Genomic DNA, 21,337 nt, shown 5'->3' with positions numbered 1-21,337 from the left:
CCATGAAGCGTTGGGCCAAGGGGACGGCGATGCGGTCGTAGATGGCGAGGATGAGGAGCATGGTGAGCCAGGAGAAGATGGTCGTGCTTGCCAGCGGAAGTGTAGGATGTGTAAGGGCGGCGTCGGGGCGGTTCATCCTGCGAATGCAGTCGTGGGCAGGCGACTTGGAACAGAGGATGCCGAGTGCCCAATTCGACAGCATCCGATTCATAGCTTTTAGCTCCTGGAAGCGGTAGACCATCGACAACCTGCATGAATTGACAGCGGCTCGCGGACTCCAGCATGTGTAGCCGTCGCCCAAAATGACAGCTCGATCAAAGTATCTTCATGGGGAAGAGAAATCCAATTTTCGTTGACTTCTCAATAATCAAAATCAAATTTTTAAAAATTTACCAGCTTAGTTTGTCGGGGCGAACAAAGTTTCTCGGCGGTGGAGATCGGAATAGAAAAAAGCTGCTACACAGCCAAATTGCAATTTTCCAGCTTAATTACTTTAAGGTATAGACGAGATGTACCATCACCAAAAGATGCCACAGTCAAATTGCATCAGGGAATAGAAAAAGGTACAAGGTTCAAAAGTTTTAAATCTCCAAACAAAAGCAGTGACCATTTTAACAATCATGTTGTCACAAATCCTGCAATAACTTCCTAAATTTCAGCATCAGAACAAGGTTACGAGTCATAAGAAACACATTCAAGGTGATACAATGGCCGAGTTGTTGCGAGCCAAAGAATCATCCTTTGGAAGCGAAACATAGTTTACAGGAGCAACTGTGTTTCCTTTTCCACTTTTCTTCTCCTTGCCAGATGATATGCCATGGCGTCCATATGGAGTAGAGACACGGCGGCTGCCGGGAATGGGAGTTCCGCAAGCCATGTTGGTGATGGAACTCTGGCCTAATGGTCTCTTGGCTGAAAATTGCCGCATTGGACTTGGCTTACTCCCGAATAGAGCTTCTTGCTCCGTAGCTAATTGCTCCTGTAACTTTTTTTGTTCCTGTAAAGGGGTCAAGGATGAGGAATCAAGACTTTAAACTAATATATATGTTTCACTTACTGTATGGAGCATGTATGGTCAATATTAGAAATATCAAAAAACACATACTGATAAAAATGAACATAGAATATGGATAAACATTGCTCATACATTCACTTACAGAAATATATATATACCTAAGTAGGGTGACAATATATAACAATCAACATTGATCATCAATGTAAAATATAAATGTCTAAGTGATAGCAGAAGTATGATTTTAGTAGGAAAAGAAGGCACGTTATCTGATTCTTCTCCTAGTAAAAAATTCAATGAAAAGTAACTGAAGCACAGTAATTTGGTTTTAGAAAACAGTGAGAAATCAAGGTAGAATAAAGATAATGGCAAGGAACAAACTCGAGATCGTCGTTTCTCCTCTTCCCGTTGCTGCATCAATCTGGTATACTCTTCCAAGCTATCCATCAAGCGTGTCTGAAGTCCAGAGAAAGTAAAAAATCTGAATAACACTTAACTTTATATATCAGAATGCAGGAATCTTGTTGGGAACAAGAATATTTCACCTTGTCATACATAAATGGAATTTCATTTTCTCGCTCCCAAGCTTTTATTTTTGTAGTCAAATTTTCTACCAGAGCTATAGAAATATACTAACAATTGTCAGACTCTAATAAACATCAAGGCTAAAGATGAAAGGGCAGCACTATAAGAAGTTACTCCGATATATTTGAGAGTTTTGTTTAAATAAAAAAGATAAATTGCTGTGAGTGCATGAACTTGAGTAGAAGCAATGAGTTCAATAGTTTTATGAATTTTTCGTAGATTATGCAGTCTCATCTCAAAAGTTATCGCAAACTAACTACCTTGATGACAATAAAGCAGGTAGAGAATGATCCCATTTGCCTTGTAAGGGAACCTAGGGTCATCACATACATAATGTCACCTAAAAGAAGAGGTAAAGATAAAGTAAACTAAAAGTATGTCCATGATAAAGATCATTGGAGATGGCTATTTTTGAACTTGAGAAAGATGTAGGAGACTTTGGGGAGAATATATCAAGATTCAAAAAACACCAAGTCAGAAAACTTAGTTTGGAGCACTTATATTCCAATGAACATAGAAGACAAGTAGAGATTGAAGATGAACATCCTGAAATAACAATTCAACCATCTAAAATTCAACTTAACTTTTATCAATGAATCATGGCTATATTCATAACTATGTCCCACTTAATAAGCAAGGCTAGGTGAATCCACCTCCCAAAGCTATGACAACTACTAAGAACTATCCATTGAAACTAGCCACCTCATTCCATAAGTGTATATTCCTAGTCAATAATCACAAAATATTAAGGAATAGAATGTAAAAAAAATATATATACCAGGTATTTTGTTCACCAGTATCCGAGCTTTTTCTGCACGTTTAAGATTCTTATGAACTCCTCGCCCAGCAGAATAGCGATTTTCATCCTGCTTAATGCATCAAAGTAATTAACATAAGAAGCAAACAATAAGTCAATATCTTATATAACTGACCAAGGACAAATGGTACAAGAAGTAAAAAAAACAAAGAGACAAGGTAGTTCATTGACGCAACCAAGCGAAGATATACCAAACAACTAAATGATCTAATCTTACCTTCTCATAATCATCAAGCCAATTTTCCTCATCCGATGCATATTTCCATTTATCAACCTTTTCCAAAATGTCTTTTCTACTTAGAGCTTGCTCTTTAGCCTTTGCAATCTGATTATCCATGCTTGAGAGTAGTTCAGATAGATCTACTTTCCCTATAAATCAAACACGGTAAAAAAACAATGAATATGCATTTCTTTACTTGACAACCCATGCTAGAGAACAAGATCTAAACAACGATCTCAAGTACTGAATTCAATAAAAAATACATTTAACTCTCTGAATAATGTTTAGTATAAAGCATAAGGCATAGTCATTATATATAAGTGGCTTTGTAGCATGCACGGAGACACAAAATGACTAATTCAGTAAACTCAATTACTGAAGCTTCAGAAGCACTTGATCACACTGAGTTGAGAGAGAACCAGAATCTATCAGGTCGAGAAGCATTCTTCTAGCTCCTTCAATATCAATATCCATGTGAACACTGTTGTAAATTTCGTCGAGTTCACTTTGCTTCTTTAGAACAATTTCTTTCATCTTGCCAGCTTTTAACACGTTCAATCTTTCAACTTCAAGCTCAGCCTAGTGTTGGAAAATTGAAAAAGGCATAATGATGTAATCTTCAATGTCAAAAGGACATTAGTTAAATGCAATTATTTGTCATCTTAAATTAGCAATGATGCATTTACTTGGATGGAAATTAGAGAGAAAAGAAAAGGAACATAAATTAATTTAGCAATTTCTCTTGTTTACTTGGAAAGAAAGTAAGAGGACAAAGAAATTTAATCATGTCCAGTTCATTCACTTATTTCCACCCAAATTGGACAAAAATATACCTAACAGAAGTTTGAGTCTCTAATAAAAAATAATTTACCTTCTTATTGATGTCATCCAAGTAAATAGGATGGGTGGAAGTAAGTGAAAGAAGATAATGTAATTCCTTTCTCTTTTTTTCTCTCATTTAAACTATTTCCTTTTGATCCTTTTCGTCTCACTCCAAAGAAACACAACAACGGTGATAGATAGAAAATGGAAAAATAACAAAGGATGCACCTTCTCAATTATATCAAGCGCAAGGCACCCTTGTGCATGTACCGAATCAACAGAAGAAGATATCAAGAAGGTTACGTGGTCGAATTTTTCTCGCTCATTCATAGGTGTGTCCATGAGATTCCACAACTCTATAAGAGTACTCCCCAAAATTTGAAGCTACAAAGAAAAACCAATCATTAAGTATTATCAAATTTCTCAAAATATAAACAAATTGAAAAAATCCAATAAGTGCATTCTGAGTATACATTCGTAATAATTTCATTAAAATTTGATGTGTGTATACAATTTTTTTCTAGCGATGTAGTAGAGGACAAACTAACTGCCAGAAGTTAGTTGGTGAGGATCTGATTTAGACTTTCATACTGAAGAGAGTTTATCCAGCATGTATCAAATTCAGAATGACATCATCAAAATTAAGTACCTGAACTCATTTTTACTCAGGAAAAAGAAAATAATAGCATATATGAAATTGATCGATCGCATTGGCAGTGTATACCTCATCTAAGAAGCAGCTACAAATACATGATAAAATTACTGTCAGATATGAAAGAGACAGCATGGACAGGAATTTTATGCTTAACCACAATCTAGTGCACACTTCTTATTTTTCTCAATTTACCAAATGAACAATTCCTAGGGGAGTAAGACTTGGTTATTGTTGTTGTTGTACTGAATGAACAATTCCTCTTTGTCTAGCATGGTCCATATTATATTTATTGTCATTGACAAGTTACCTCATGTAAGAATGGAAGCTGCCCTTGTATGAAACAATTATTGTCAGAAGAGAAAGAGAGACAACGTGGGAAACAACAACTTTAGCAGTGTGTATATTTTTTTCTTATTCATTGCTTGTGAAATATATTGCCATCAGAAGGTTACCTCATCTTAAGTATGGCAGTTACAAAAATATGATGTATTGACTTCCATAAGAGAGAGATGCACAGCACAGAAGAAAAAAAAGTGCTTAACCACACCTTTTGCAACCTTTGATTTTTTTCTTGATTTAACGAATGAACAATTCCAGCTAGTCTAGCAAGGGTGTCATTGCTTATGCTTTTTGTTTGACTGACTGCAGAATCACCAAAACTTGGATGGACTTCACATAGCATCTTATTGAAGTCAATAGACAACACAAGTGATAAATCATGTATTTGTTTGATGTAGATATTAACCTTCTGCAAACGCACATTCTGCAAATTTGAAAAAAAAAAAAAAAGTAAGCTATTTTCTTCTACGTACCTAAAGTTAGGCTTTGTTGATAAAAATATTAACCTTATCTTTCTGAAGCTCAAGAAGTTGAGACTTCAGATCTCCCAATCTTTTAATTGTTAAGTCTCGTTCATCAACTTGAGCAAAAAGAGAATTTCTTTGATGTATGTCACCAGATATTTCAGAGCAAATCATTATAATTTCTGACTGAACATCTTGGAACTCCACGATTCTTTCTTGTTTCTTGTGACTTAAATCCTCCAACAATGGTTTTATCCTCGCTAACTGCTCCTTCAGTGAGCCTATTGTTTTTTCTATCTATAAGCATAAAAAATAGGGATCAAAATTCATAAAAGAACTAATAGGAACACAAACATGATTTTACTACCAACCCGGACAAACGATTCTCGTTCTCCAAGTGTGGATATAAGACTAGATATTTCAGCTTCACCCTCAGCCAGCATCTGATGTAGTTCTGCCTTGTGTTTTCTGGTTCGGTCTACTTTTTTCCTGTACAGGTCAAGACATTCTTGTTCAAGCTGCAGTATTTCCCTGTCTCTTTCAATGTCTTTCTCCCCTATTTCGTCCCATAAATCCTGATTCAATTTAATTATTACTTTTACTACACAAAAGTAAAGTACAACACATTATACAGAGTTGTCATTGCTAGAAACAAAACTAATACTATCAAAACTAGGGGTGAGTATTATGTTAAAACCGAACGGAATTAACCAAAAACTGAATAAATCAATTTTTTTTAATCAACCGAACTGACTAAACTTTTCAATAAAAACCAAACAAACCAAACCGACAAAATATCGATTAATTTGGTTGAAAACCGAATTAATCAAAATTTTTTACTAATGATGGATTTAATCAAAACCAAAATTAATTTTGTTTAACCATGATTGAATCATGAGAAAATTTTCAGTTTGAGTTTGTGTATTTCGGTTTATTCGGTTTAACTAAATAAGGAAATTAAAAATCAAACTGAACCAAATAAACCCAAAAATCGATATTTTTTGGGGAAAAAAATGAATTACTGAGATAACTATTTATTCCATTTAACCAAATTTTTACTCACCCCTAATCATAACAAAAGTTAATTGCACTGCATTATATGACTTATGGTACAAGTCATCAACTCTCTTTAACAATTTTGCATAGTTATAAAAAGTAGTCTAACACAATGGTACGGTATCAAGCAATTTCTTACTAGAATGTGCAACCACACCAAATTGTAAGTAGCATAAGCATATTTTCCTCACCCATCAAACAACAAACTGGTGATCATCTAAATCATACAAGAAAAGCTACCATGGATAGGGAATAAACTATTATTTATTAGAGTGCTGCATAAGATCCACTACAAATGCCAAAAACAACAAATTTATGAGTACTAAGACATAGACTAGCACATTCTGTATAGATTTAAAAAAAATCACATATTTGAATCAATATCAGGCTCGGATTTTGAATGATACAGTCAAGATGAGCTCAAAGACACCTTGTGAAGTAATCAATTGTGCAAGAAACAGCATAAACCTATCTCAAGGAGACATATACATAGTCATATGCCAGCCATTTATAGAAGTCACGTCTGCAAACTGGAAATCTTCTTAAATCAAATTCTCAACGGTACAGAAGATTACATGTAGCGGAGCCATCAATCTCCTCGATTATAAATATCAAGAAACCCTAGAACCACAAAACGGGGAAAACACTCGCCCTGGAATCCCAAAAAAAAGGGGAGAAACTACAAAAAAAAAAACTATGAATTCTTCCTCCAACATCGAGACTATCACACAATACACCAAGAAAGCATCGGCGCGAACACGAGCAGCGACGACAAACCCAAAAAAAAAAAAAAAAAAGGTGAAGGGGAAAGGCAGTAAGAATAGGACGGAGGAAAAAAGAGAACGGACCTGCAGCTCTTGAAGCAGAGAGCCACAAGAGGTGGCATCGGTGCGAGACGGCGATGGCGACGAGAGACGAGGCATCTCCACTCGGAGAGAGAGAGAAAGAGAGAACACTTGGAAAGAGAGAAGAAGGCGATAAATTTTGAACAGAACAGAGCGCCAAAACCGAAGGCGATTTGGGGAATTAAATCCACCAGATCCTTCGCTCAGCCGCCGCCCTCGCTGTCGCCATGTTGCCAAACGGGATTGGACGAAGCAAAACGACTTAGGTGCTTCATTAGATCCAGGATACACGGTTTCTACCCTCTGATAAACGTTAGTCCCGCGATTCGATCTTTTTCGGAGCTATAACTGGAGTAGCATGGTGTCTTATGCATCAAAGCAGACAGGGGACTTGGAAGGACAGTGGGAATGAACGGCTGCGATAGATTCTTCGGGAGAGAAATCGGGCATCAGAGGAATTAGCGGTTGCGAGATTATCACTTCGGTTGACAATTTTTGAAAAAATTCAAAATATTACATTTGGATCCTGTAGTTTTCTTCATATCTCAACTTGTTCCATATAGTTTGGCCAATTTACTCCGCGGACCGCATCATTTTTAAATATAAAATTTATTATCACATATATTCCAATAGATAAAAAATCACATCAATAATATATATATATATATATATATATATATATATATATATATATATATATATATATATATATATTTTGATGTGATGTAATTATTAGTAAATTATTATTTTAGAAATTGATCCTGTTCGAAAGTTGAGTCGATGGACACTGAGGACACGGCGCTCTCTGCTGTCTTCGGATGATGCGGACCTCCGGCGAACCTGCAACAAAGCCGAGCCGGGAAGGGGTTCCCGACGACGACCCTCTGACGCTCAAATCAGGCAACGGCAAGGAGAAGCAGAGTAACAGGATGAAGACTGTAGCTACAGTAAAGATGAATATGTACCTCCATCGAAGTATGGGGGTCCTTATATAAGATCCCAGGGAGGCGCACGCACGCTTCTCGAGGTGTACACGCTCCTCAAAGCATACGTCGGAATGGACGTGTCAGAAAAGTGTGTCTGGCGCCATACCGCAACCGTCCGAGCATATCTCTGACATGACAGTGGAAACTTCCACTGTACGATTCTCTGTCCGGTCCAGCCGTCGATCATGCTGTCGGCGGCACATGTCTCGAGAAGGATATCACTGTTGGTGCAACATCCCTCAGGTCAAGGTTGACCTGTTTGACCAAGCTGAGTCTTGGTTTGGGTTTAGATGTTTGACAATAAGATGTTAATTGAAGAAGAGTCAAGTAGGTCAAGGTTGACCGGATACTTGACTGGGAAGTCCTAACTGGGATGTTAGGCAGAAGGAAGTCCTAGTGAGTGAAGCTAGGCAGAATGAAAGTCCTAGTGAGTGAAGCTAGGCAGACGGAAAACCTGGTGAGTGAAGCCAGGTGAAAGTCCTAGTGAGTGAAGCTAGGCAGATGGAAATCCTGGTGAGTGAAGCCAGGTGAAAGTCCTAGTGAGTGAAGCTAGGCAGATGGAAAATCCTGGTGAGTGAAGCCAGGTGAAAGTCCTAGTGAGTGAAGCTAGGCAGATGGAAAATCCTGGTGAGTGAAGCCAGGTGAAAGTCCTAGTGAGTGAAGCTAGGCAGATGCAAAACCCTAGTGAGTGAAGCTAGGTGAAAGTCCTGGTGAGTGAAGCCAGGCAAGGGAAAATCCAGATGGATCAAGGATGATCGGACATCTGGTGCTGGGAAGTCCAAGTAGGTCAAAGGATTGACTGGATACTTGGCATGAAAGAAAAGTCCAAGTAGGTCAAAGGGATTGACCGGATACTTGGCACAGAGAAAAGTCCAAGTGGGTCAAAGGGATTAACCGGACACTTGGTAAGGGAGTTCTAGCAGGTCAAGGGAGTGACTAGATGCTAGGCATGACATACCAACAGGTCAAGGTTGACCGGATGTTGGTTTGGGAGGTTTGGGACTTGGTTTGGACAAAAATCAAGTGCTAGATCGATCAGTGGATCGATCCAGGCTCTGGATCGATCAGTGGATCGATCCAGACCTGTCCCAGCGAACAGAGAGCCTCTGGATCGATCCGTGGATCGATCCAGATGTCCCAATCGATCAGTGGATCGATTGGGACGCGGCTGCTTCGCGCGATAAGCGCTAGATCGATCCGTGGATCGATCCAGGCGTTTTCCCAGAGCACAGAGGCGCTCTGGATCGATCCGTGGATCGATCCAAAGCCTCCCCGATCGATTGGGAACATTCGAATCGATCGGGATCCGACCGTTGGCATCGTTTATAGCTGCAGGCGTTCGATGGCTGCGGTAACCTCTTCTCCGATTCACTCCAGATTTCTCGCCAGCTCCTCCACAGCACTCACAAAGCTCAGATCGCCAGTTCTTGAAGGATCTTGGAAGTTTTCCAAGTCAAGAGGCGGATCAAAGCCAAGAAGAGAAGCTAGGGTTAGAGTTTATACTCATTGTAAGCTTGTAAGCTTGTATTTCTTGTATCCTTTCCCTCTCTTCTTGTATTGAGTCTTGTAGGGCTTCTCCGCCCTTGGTAGTTACCATAAAGGAGAGTTTTATTTAGTGGAGGGTGTGTGTGTTGGTGTGGATCCTTGGATTAGTCACCTCTTGTGAGGTGGATACCAAGTAAAACCAACCGTGTTAGCGTTGTGTGTTTGTTTCTGTATTTTCCGCTGCATATTCTTGAAGAAACAAGCAACGCCGAGCAACGCCGAGCAACGAGAGAACGAGACGAGCTATTCACCCCCCCCCTCTAGCTACTTTTGGTCCTAACAAGTGGTATCAGAGCAAGGTTGCTCTTCACCGGAATCACCGCCGGAAGGGGCAAACATATCAAGAAAAGCTAGAGGGTGAAGAAGTTGGAGCAAATTCTTCAAGTTCAAGATTTTATCAAGCTCAACTTCAAGATGCAATTCCAAGATGGACTTGGATTTGACACAAGGGTGGCTCCACCATATTCATCTACAAGCTTCGATTCTTGGAAATCAAGAATCGAAAATTTTCTTATGATGGAGATAGAGCAATGGTTTGCTCTAATGGAAGGCTTCAAAGCTCCAACGAACTCCAAGGGCAAGCTTCTAAAGAAAAGCAGATGGAGCTCAGAGCAAATTCAAAGGGGCGAGACAAATGACAAAGTGACCAAGCTTCTGGTCAACTTATTGCCTAGCCACATCTTGGCTCGAGTTGGAGAATTCGAAGATGCCAAGGAGCTTTGGAGCAAATTGGCCAAGCTTCATGAAGAGATCCCCTCCACTGTACAAGATCATGAAGAATCCAAAGAGGGTGACTCTTTGGAGCAAGACCAAAAGGAGGATTCCGAGGTTGATAGATGCTCAACCTCCGAAGAAGAGGAAATCCAAGAAGCTTCATCCTCAAGGGAATGCAACGAAGGGAACAAGGAGGGAGCATACTCCTTGTTTCATATTCAAGATGATGAAGCCTCCACCTCTAGGATTGAGGGGGAGCAATCCTTGGTGACGCCGGATCAAGAAGAAGGAGAAGTTTCTACATCCGGGTCAAGTGAAGAAGAAGAAGATGGTGCCACCTCCGAAATTCAAGAAATATCAAATGGAGGAGCAAGTGCCATCCCTATACAAGAAGGTATAAATGTTTCAATTAAAAATAAAAATCATATAATATGTTTTGAGTGTAGGGAACATGGGCACTATAAGAGCAAGTGTCCCAACTTGGCCAAGAAGAAGGGCCAAGTGGCACAAAAGGGCAAGGAGAAGCCCAAGGAGACCATCCCCGGAACAAATAAGAGCAAGGAGCACATTGTGTGCTTCTTGTGTCAACAAAAAGGGCATTACCGAAGTCAATGCTCTAAGGGGAAGAAGATGGTCAAGGCTCAAGGAGGCACTAGTCAAGGGGGAGCCTCCAAGGTAAAAAGGAAGGTAACTTTCGTTGAGCCTATTCCCTTGCAAAATGGTAAAAAGCATGCTAGGTCAAATTTTTATCATTTTAATGTTATTTACCATGAAAATAGAAAGCATGATAGCGTTAAAGAAAAACATATAGCTTTTCATGCTAAAACTACTACACCTAAGGCTAGGATTGTAGGTAAAAATCTAGGCGAAAACTCTAAGGGTTTAAGATACAAGCCTAGAAACAAAAATGCTCATGGATCAAATACTAAGGACTTAGTGAGAGAAAATCAAGTCTTGAGGTCAAGACTTGATAAAATGGAGAAGACCCTAAAAATGATGGAAAATATCCTATTAGGGCAAAGTGAGCATAACTTAGGTTTAGGAAAATCAAAGCCATCCAATGGCCATAAAGGTTTGGGATACAAACCAAAAGCTAAGAAAGATGTGCCTAGTTATCATAGGGTTCCATATAGTTATGGAACGAACCCTAAGTCTAGAGGTCAAGTCAAGGATACAAGGGAAGATATCCCTAGAAGTATCTTTGCAACCAAAGTGACTAAGACTTCTAAGAAGTCTAAGAAAGTCACGAACAAGGTTACAAGGGAGGTTATCCCTAGAGTTGACCTAGAAAGTGTGACCAAGGCTTCTAAGAAGCCCAACAAGGTCACTAGGAAGGTATCTAGGGAAGTTATCCCTAGTGAGTACCTAGAGCATCCAAGGAGCACCAATAGGTGTTGGGTTCCTAGGAGCATCTTCTCTACCCCATAAATGGGTTAGAGAGTGTCAACTCCTATTAGAAGGGTAGTTAACCCAACTTTGAGGAAATTGACACTCAAGGAGCATTTTCAAGGTTTTTGTTAACCTTTGAAAATGAAATGGAATTATTATTTACTCCTTGAAAGAGTAAAATGTGCCTAATGGTGGAAAGTTGATTTTATCTTAAGTGGCACAAATTTGAGAAAACACAAGAACTACCAAGTTGGGATTTTGGTATGTTCTTAGGAAATTAAAGGCAAACTAAGCCTTAATTTAAAAGTGCTACTCTTGTGGAAAAATGGAATATGCCAACATTTGAGGACATATTTATTTTCAATTGGCATACATTAATCAAGGAAATTAGAAATGCCAATTTAGGTTTTGGCATTCTCTTGAAGCACTTTAGGGCAATCTAGGTTTAAGTTGTAAGTTTAGCTAAGACTTTAAGGATACTTAGATAGTTAATCTAGGTATATTTTATTAATGCTAAATTTTGTCATGATTGTTTGCCCATCATATGCCATGACATCATGTCTAGTTTTTGCATTCATGTTTTATTATGAAAAATCCAAAAATACCATGTCATGACATTCATACATCATGTAGCAATAGGATATTTTCTTTTGAAAATTATTTTCTTTTGATGTATGCCATAACATAATCATGCATTAAGTTTAATTCCTTGTAATTAAGGACAAATGACATTTAACAACACTTATTAACAAGTGACATCCTAGGTGGATGTCTAATATCTCTAAAATGCCTAGATAGATATGCATGATCCCTAGATTAGGGCAAAACCAAAATCTACATCTCACAAAGACTATAAGGTGACTTGTATGTGTTTTAGTGCACATTAGATACAAGTGAGATGTTAGGATGATGAACAAAACTCAAGATGTTGATTTAGTGCATTCCGTTGAGTTTTAAATTCATCAAAACACATAGTTATGTGTTTTCCCATCATTGGGAAAGCTAATGTACAAGTCATGTGCATTATGCCCAAGGAACATGATGGGATATTGGTTTTGAAAATGTTTTCAAAATGATTTTGGAAAACCTTGGTGAAGGCTATCTTTTGATAGTAATCACCATTGAATAGTTAGACACAAACTTGAAGAAAACACTAAAGTTTTTGCAAGTTTTCAAGTTTGTGTCAATATTTGAAAATATGAAGTATTTTCATAGAGAACTATTTTTCCATGATTAAGTATGCCCTAAATAATGTCTACACGAAATTTCATAATTTTTGGATTTTTGTAGAATTTTCTAGGGGGTTCTGAAGTTGACTGAAATGGAATTTCAGCAACTATCAGAGCTCCGATCGATCCATGGATCGATTGGAGTTCCTGAATCGATCCATGGATCGATTCAAACGGCAATTCCCGCGAGCAGAAGCTCGCTGGATCGATCAGCCGATCGATCCAGGGAGTCTGAATCGATCAGTGGATCGATTCAGAAAGGTTCAATCGATTGGAACCCAACTCCAATCGATCCAAGTTGCTGATTTTGGCTGGAAAGGCCTGATTTCAGCATCTTTGAACCTCTTTGAGTCTAGGTAACCATTCCAAACCCCTTAAATATATTTGTATACATACAAAGGATGTTTTCATGTTGAAAACAAGGATGGATTGGTTAACGAAGACTAAGTAGAAGTTTAGATTGAGGTTGTTTCAAATTTTGAATATTTGAACCTCAAAACTTCAAAATTTGGGTTTCCTAATGTTTTAGGGATTCCAAGTCATTGTTGGTGCAATGACAGAAGTTACCACCATGTCTTTAGGGGGAGGGACTCTTTAAAGACATGAAAATTATTTTTCATGAACCTTGGAAGGTGGTTAACCTTCTGTTGTGAACTTGCTCAAGGTTGAGCATTTAAACTTGAAATGGGGAGAAATGGGGAGTGGATATCCTCATTATTTCAAGTGGACACTCAAGTGGTTGAAAATGCTCAAGGTTGGGTATTTGTCAACATTGAGGGAGAAGTTAAGGTGATAATGACGGTTATGGGATCTCATTATCGGGTGATCACAATGAGTGAAGTTGTGATCACGATGAGCAACTCTTCAGGGGGAGAGTCTTCAACAAATGGATTTGTTGGAAGTGTGCCCAGAATTGGAGCATAGGTTGATGTGTGTCCAACGATGGGTTGATGTGTGCCAATAGGGGGAGAATGTATGGTTAAGCTTAGTCCTTCATTACCTATGGGAAGGTCATAGGGGGAGAATGAAAGGACTCATGAAAGGGAGTAAGTTAGGCTTTCATTACCTAGAGGGAGTTTGCCCTCTTAGGGGGAGAATGAAGAGCTTAATTTATGCTTTCATTACCTAGTGGCATGAAGAAGGAGGCTATGAGATTAGCCTAACTTACATGTGGTATTGTAAGTGATAGTGTTGGTATTGTCAAACATCAAAAAGGGGGAGATTGTTGGTGCAACATCCCTCAGGTCAAGGTTGACCTGTTTGACCAAGCTGAGTCTTGGTTTGGGTTTAGATGTTTGACAATAAGATGTTAATTGAAGAAGAGTCAAGTAGGTCAAGGTTGACCGGATACTTGACTGGGAAGTCCTAACTGGGATGTTAGGCAGAAGGAAGTCCTAGTGAGTGAAGCTAGGCAGAATGAAAGTCCTAGTGAGTGAAGCTAGGCAGACGGAAAACCTGGTGAGTGAAGCCAGGTGAAAGTCCTAGTGAGTGAAGCTAGGCAGATGGAAAATCCTGGTGAGTGAAGCCAGGTGAAAGTCCTAGTGAGTGAAGCTAGGCAGATGGAAAATCCTGGTGAGTGAAGCCAGGTGAAAGTCCTAGTGAGTGAAGCTAGGCAGATGCAAAACCCTAGTGAGTGAAGCTAGGTGAAAGTCCTGGTGAGTGAAGCCAGGCAAGGGAAAATCCAGATGGATCAAGGATGATCGGACATCTGGTGCTGGGAAGTCCAAGTAGGTCAAAGGATTGACTGGATACTTGGCATGAAAGAAAAGTCCAAGTAGGTCAAAGGGATTGACCGGATACTTGGCAGAGAAAAGTCCAAGTGGGTCAAAGGATTGACCGGACACTTGGTAAGGGAGTCCTAGCGGTCAAGGGAGTGACTAGATGCTAGGCATGACATACCAACAGGTCAAGGTTGACGGATGTTGGTTTGGGAGGTTTGGGACTTGGTTTGGACAAAAATCAAGTCTGGATCGATCGATGGATCGATCTAGACTCTGGATCGATCGGTGGATCGATCCGACTATGATCCAGAGCCTGGATCGATCCGTGGATCGATCAGATGTCCCAATCGATCGGTGGATCGATTGGGGCGTTGCTTCGCGCGATAAGCGCCGGATCGATCCGTGGATCGATCCGGGCATTTCGATAGGCGCTGGATCGATCCGTGGATCGATCCAAAGCCTCCCCGATCGATTGGGAACATTCGAATCGATCGGGATCCGACCGTTGGCATCGTTTATAGCTGCAGGCGTTCGATGGCTGCGGTAACCTCTTCTCCGATTCACTCCAGATTTCTCGCCAGCTCCTCCACAGCACTCACAAAGCTCAGATCGTCAGTTCTTGAAGGATCTTGGAAGTTTTCCAAGTCAAGAGGCGGATCAAAGCCAAGAAGAGAAGCTAGGGTTAGGGTTTATACTCATTGTAAGCTTGTAAGCTTGTATTTCTTGTATCCTTTCCCTCTCTTCTTGTATTGAGTCTTGTAGGGCTTCTCCGCCCTTGGTAGTTACCATAAAGGAGAGTTTTATTTAGTGGAGGGTGTGTGTGTTGGTGTGGATCCTTGGATTAGTCACCTCTTGTGAGGTGGATACCAAGTAAAACCAACCGTGTTAGCGTTGTGTGTTTGTTTCTGTATTTTCCGCTGCATATTCTTGAAGAAACAAGCAACGCCGAGCAACGCCAAGCAACGAGAGAACGAGATGAGCTATTCACCCCCCCCTCTAGCTACTTTTGGTCCTAACAATCACCAGCGGCCCCTTTTGTCCTCTTCTGAGTCTTTTGTTGGTTACTAGGCCGAGCGGGAGGACCGCTCGGCCAAGCGTACCGGACCGAGCGAGAAGGACACTCGGTCACATACTCGGACAAGCTTGCAGCCTTAGTCGATCTGCCGCTCAGCCGAGCAGACAGGCCGCCCCGCGAATCCGCTCTTTTATACGAGCACTCATGAGTGTCGGAAACCCAACCTGAGGTTGAGTTGTCGTCGCACCGGCCTGGGCGCTATTCCAGACGATCGACCAAGCGAGTCTCTCCGCTTGGCCAGACTCTTAGGTTGACCATCTTGACTTTGACCTCCACGTGTCGCTGACCCCTACTATGCGGGCCCCCCCATTTCTTACCACCGGATCACGTGCCTTCCCTTCAAGTCTAGTTGAAGGAGGTCGTAAGTCCGACTGACTGGACTATTAGTTTGGTGGCCTGGCGACCGCTCCGCCATTGACATAAGTGCATCTCTGCTCAGGCGCTATAAAGGTGACACACAGCCACTCGGCAGTCTAACCATTGAGGCACTACGCTGGTCGCTGATTGTCTTGCCAACCCGGTGGCGGTCAATGATGACGTCTTAAAGATCCCCTCGGTATTCGTGCAAATCCTCGCCATTAAGGTTAGGCACACGACCACGCCTACGTAATGGAGCTTGTTAAATGCGCCCCTATGAGTGGGCGACGCGTGGCGACGCAGCCGTCGCCGCATGATCGGATCGTCAGGTTGATGTGACCTTTTGCCTTTTTGAATTATACGGTGGGATCTGGTCCTTGGGTCCTGTGACCTGAATCTAACGGCTCGGAGTGTAGGGTCGTTATGGCCGACTAGAAGAGGGGTTGAATATCCCTGTAAAAATAAAACACAACCCTTCCCGACTTTTCAAACTAACACTTGCATATAAAATAGAAAAGCAATAAATTAAATCAGAAAAGTAAAAGGCACACGAGATTTACTTGGTTACAATTGGGGAGGTTGTTAACCCAAGGAAAGTGATCGCACTACTATCTCCTTCAGGCGGAGAAGCCTATTTTACAGCAATGTAGGCACAGAAAGAAAGAAGCTAATCTAAACAGTGGAAGCGCACAAGCATTGTTACAATTTCTGAACTGATTGACAAGCTTCTGGACCAACACTATATTTATAGCCTTGGTCGGGGCGCCTGGAAGGGGTTCCGGGCGCCCTAGGGGATAAAACTTTATCCCCCAATGTTCAGATCGCGTTTGACGGAATCTGGTCAACAAATTAGGTCCGAGCGCCCCGGAGCCTAAAGTCAATAGATGTTGACTTTTCCATCCGGGGACCACTGCTCCGGTTCAATTCGCCTCGGTCCGGGTCTTCAACTCCGGATCCGCTTGCTTGGGTGATCTCTGCCATTCGAAAAAGGGCTCACCCGAACCCAACTTCCGGTCTTCTCGAGCGGGCTTCCCTCCGGCTTCTCATCCCACGGAATCACTGCGTGTTTCCTTCTCACCCGCCCGCGTACTCATCCGCAGTCTTCGTCCCTCGGACGCACCGCGTGTCGTCCTTCTCGCTAGCTGCGTCTCTTGCTCCTCGAGCAGTCTTCCACTCCGGCTTTCGTCCCTCAGAACCACCGCACGCTTCCTTCTCGTCCGCCGGTATACACTTCCGCAGCGCCTCGTCCCTCGGACGCACAGCGTGTCATCCTTCTCGTTAGCTGCGTCTTCCACTCGAGTATCTGTGCTCCTAAGCTCCTGCACACTTAGACACAAGGTTAGAAACATACAGGACCTAACTTAACTTGTTGATCACACCAAAACAACCTTGGGGTTCTAACAATCTCCCCCTTTTTGGTGTGAGCAACCCAAGTTAAGCTAGGGTAAAAATAGGCATAAAATAAAAATAACTTAATTTGCAATTTAAGTACAAAAATAAAACAAGTTAGATTTTGATCTACCTCCCCCTAGACTTATACTAATCCTTCTCCCCTTTGATCAAAAAAAAAAAAATGGGATTTCAAAAAAAAAATCTAAGGATTAAAGACTTAGAAAATTTTGAGATCCTTAAAAACATGCAATAATTTTTACATAAACAGTCTCTGAAAAATTTTAATAAAATTTTCTAAGTGAAATTATAAGAAAAAATTCTAAGTTTGACAGTTTTGCAAAAAAATAAATAAATAAAAATAATTTTCTAAGTAAAAAAAAAAAATTTGTTTGAAAAAAAAATTCTAACTTAAATCTTTGAAAATTTTTCTAAGTATAAAAATATTTTGATAAAATGTTTGAAAAACTTTGAAAGTATTAATTAATTATAATTTTAATGTTTTGACAGAAAGTTAATTAAACATTTATTTCAATATTTTGGCTTCCAGGTTGTGGCGAGGTACTAGGCCTTCTTGGTTATTGGAGCAACAACCACTTCCTTAGACAAAGCCTCATAAAGAAATTCATTATTTAATTTTCTCACTGGAAAGCGCTAATTTTAATTTTAAAATTTAGACTAAGCAAGATTTAGGAACCCAATAAAGGTTCCAACCTACTGGATTGATTAAAAATTTCTTAGGGACATATTTTCTAGAGATATTCCTAATTTGTCCCTGGTGATATTTAAAGTGCCAATTTAAATTATTAAATCTTCTAAAATTAGTTTTAGGTGAACATGCATAGTTTTCAAGTTGTCTATTTGAATTTTCAAATTTTGATTTTCTAATTGTAATTTTTCATTTTCCAATTTTGATTTATCTAATTCTTCTAAAGGGCAGGATTTAGCTAAAATTATTTTTAAATTCTTTATTTCTTTTTCTAATTTACAGCAGTCTTTAGTTAATAACTTAACAAACTTAAAAAGTTTATCGGGAGGAAAAGAACGTACCTGACTTACCTTGTCGAGTTCGTTGTCCGTGTCTCCCCCTGACCTGCTGCTTTCTTCTGACGAAGCTCCCCCTTCATTGATGCTCTCGATGCTCATCTCGGAAGAGCTTGAATCGCAGTCGTCGTCTTGATAACTCACCATCAATGCGAGTCCGGAGAATGCTTCGACTTCCGATTCGGACGATGTATCGTCCCACGTCGCCTTTAGGGCCTTTTGCTTTTAGATAGGCTTCTTACCCTTCTCCTTGTCCTTGTTCTTTAGCTTGAGGCAGTTGTCCTTGACGTGCCCTTCTTCGTCGTAGTGGTAGCAGCGGATCGTTCTTTTCTTCTTTCCCTGCGGATGGTTAATAGATCTGGATTTACAAAGTTTCTTGAATCTTCTTACCATCATTACCATTTCCTCGTCGTTGAGAGAGGATTCCGACTCTGGTTTGTCTCTCGAAGCTTTGAGGGCAACGTTGTTTTTGGGCTCCTTCATTCTCGCACATCTTGACTCATGCACTTCAAATGTTGAAAAGAATTCTTCTAATGAAATCTTTTCTAAATCTTTAGAAATGTAAAATGCATCTACTAATGATGTTCATTTGGTGTTTCTAGGAAAGGAATTTAAAGCGTACCTGAGCGAATCTCGGTTACTTACCTGTTCTCCGAGATTCAAAAGTCCGGTAATAATTTCTTTTATTCTCGAGTGTAGATGTGCGACTGTCTCGTCTTCCCCAAGTTGCAAGCTGGTGAGCTAATTGAGAAGCAGATCTCTTCTGGCGAGCTTGGCTTCGGACGTCCCTTCATGCAGCTCAAGGAACTTCTCCCAAAGTTCCTTTGGCGAGTCGTAGTGCCCGATCCTATTAACTTCTTGAGGTGGAAGAACGCTTAGCAGATGGTATTCTGCTTTGCCGTTTGCCACGTATTCAGCCTGCTTCTTTTTTGTCCATTGACATTTTTCCTTACCTTCTGGAGCTACAAAGCCAGATTCCATTATTAAAACTAATTCGAAATCTGTTGTAAAAAATACCTGCATCAATTTTTTCCAGGTGGCGAAGTCCCCTTCGTATTTCGGGGGGTGGATGTTTGGTCCGACCATCTCATTGCTTCGTTCGGCGGTTAGTCCTCCTGAAGCGCCTTGGCTCTGATACCACTTGTAGGACCGTTGTGGTCGGCTAGAAGGGGGGTTGAATAGCCCTGTAAAAATAAAACACAACCCTTCTCAACTTTTCAAACTAACACTTGCATATAAAATAGAAAAGTAATAAATTAAATCAGAAAAGTAAAAGGTACATGAGATTTACTTGATTACAACCGGGGAGGTTGTTAATCCAAGGAAAGTGATCGCACTACTATTTCCTTCAGGCGGAGAAGCCTCTTTTACAGCAATGTAGGCACAGAAAGAAAGAAGCTAATCTAAACAGTGGAAGCGCACAAGCGTTGTTACAATTTCTGAACTGATTGACAAGCTTCTGGATCAAGGCTATATTTATAGCCTTGGTCGGGACGCCTGGAAGGGGTTCCGGGCGCCCTGGGGGGGATAAAACTTTATCCCCCAACGTTCAGATCGCGTTTGACGCGATCTGGTCAACAAAGAAGGGTTCCGAGCGCCCCGGGCTGCTCCGGGCGCCCGGAATGGTTCCGGGCGCCCCGGAGCCTAAAGTCAACAGATGTTGACTTTTTCATCCGAGGACCACTGCTCCGGTTCAGTTTGCCTCGGTCTGGGTCTTCAACTCCGAATCCGCTTGCTTGGGTGATCTCTGCCATCCAGAAAAGGGCTCACCCGAACCCAACTTCCGGTCTTCTCGAGCGGGCTTCCCTTCGGCTTCTCGTCCCTCGGAATCGCCGCGTGTTTCCTTCTCGTCCGCCGTTGTACTCATCCGCAGTCTTCGTCCTTCGGACGCACCGCGTGCCATCCTTCTCGCTAGCTGCGTCTCTTGCTCCTCGAGCAGTCTTCCGCTCTGACTTTCGCCCCTCGGAACCACCGCACGCTTCATTCTCGTCCGCAGGTGTACTCTTCCGCAGCGCCTCGCCCCTCGGACGCACCGCGTGCCGTCCTTCTTGTTAGTTGCGTCTTCCAGTACTTGAGTACCCGTGCTCCTAAGCTCCTGCACACTTAGACACAATGTTAGAAACACACATGACCTAACTTAGCTTGTTGATCACACCAAAACAACCTTGGGATTCCAACACGGAGGAATTGAGCCCAACCTTTATAAAGCTTTCACCGCCCCCTCCGCCGCAACTTATTGTTCGTGCGTCTAGAGGCTTCCGGTTGCGTTTAGTGCTATGGCGAATCCATTCCTCCGTATTCCGGCAACTCTTCCTCTCCTTCGACCATCCTCTTCTCTCTAAGGATTCTCCGCCTTTTGCCTCTTCATTCTTTCGTGTTTCTCTTCGCATTCTGGTAGTGTTTGCGCCCGTTTTCTACTGTTCCGACCATCTTCTTCATCGACCCCTTTGCCTTTCTTCGGATTTTTCTCTTTCTACGGTTCCGGTGATGGCTAGTTCTTCTCAACCTTCGAAATTGGCTCTAGGCTCATGGTACATGACCATGGAGCCGCGGTTCAACGCGAGTGATGCGAAGAACCTGACCAAGGCCTTCGATCTTCCTTCTGATTTTGAACTCATTTTGGGCTCGCCTTCTGATTGGCCACATATGCCGCCACGCGGCACGATCTGTGTCTTCCGAGATCAATTTGTGGTCAGACTGCAGTTTCCTATCCACCCCTTCATCATCGAGGTCTGTAACTTCTTTCGCATTCCGATCGCCCAACTTGTCCCTAATTCCTTTCGCCTCTTGTGTGGGTTGTGGTGTTGTTCAAAATCCACAACATACCTCTCCGTCCTGAGGTTTTTTACTACTTTTATTATCCCAAGCAGTTCGAGCTGGGCACTTATCTGTTCCAGTCTCGGATCGGCTTAGTCTTTTTTGATAAGATGTCTTCCTATAATAAACACTAGAAGGATTACTTTTTCTACCTGCGACTCCCCAAGCTGCCGCCTTTCCGAACAAAGTGGCAGGTCGGACTTCCTACTCCTCCCGTGCTGAAGAGATATAAAACCCGACCGGACTATCTCCAAGC

The 21,337-nt window shown here is 41.4% G+C and overlaps 1 protein-coding gene across 1 annotated transcript; it reads right to left on the bottom strand.

Moving 5' to 3' along the window:
• Positions 1 to 512: 512 nt before the first annotated feature.
• On the bottom strand, positions 513 to 7,002 carry LOC121997688 (65-kDa microtubule-associated protein 5-like). The gene is made up of 11 exons (XM_042552243.1): positions 6,819 to 7,002; positions 5,286 to 5,489; positions 4,957 to 5,211; positions 4,659 to 4,874; positions 3,685 to 3,840; positions 3,054 to 3,213; positions 2,632 to 2,783; positions 2,376 to 2,463; positions 1,558 to 1,631; positions 1,394 to 1,468; positions 513 to 997 (listed from the first exon to the last, which is right to left on the bottom strand). The coding sequence occupies exons 1-11, from the start codon at positions 6,891 to 6,893 to the stop codon at positions 695 to 697; spliced, it is 1,758 nt and encodes a 585-aa protein (XP_042408177.1). The 5' UTR covers positions 6,894 to 7,002; the 3' UTR covers positions 513 to 694.
• Positions 7,003 to 21,337: the final 14,335 nt, after the last annotated feature.

This window comes from Zingiber officinale, chromosome 6A, assembly GCF_018446385.1.
Source record: "Zingiber officinale cultivar Zhangliang chromosome 6A, Zo_v1.1, whole genome shotgun sequence".
Lineage (NCBI taxonomy): Eukaryota > Viridiplantae > Streptophyta > Magnoliopsida > Zingiberales > Zingiberaceae > Zingiber > Zingiber officinale.
Note: the sequence above shows the minus strand (reverse complement) of the source record. Positions and strands in the feature narration are given on the sequence as shown.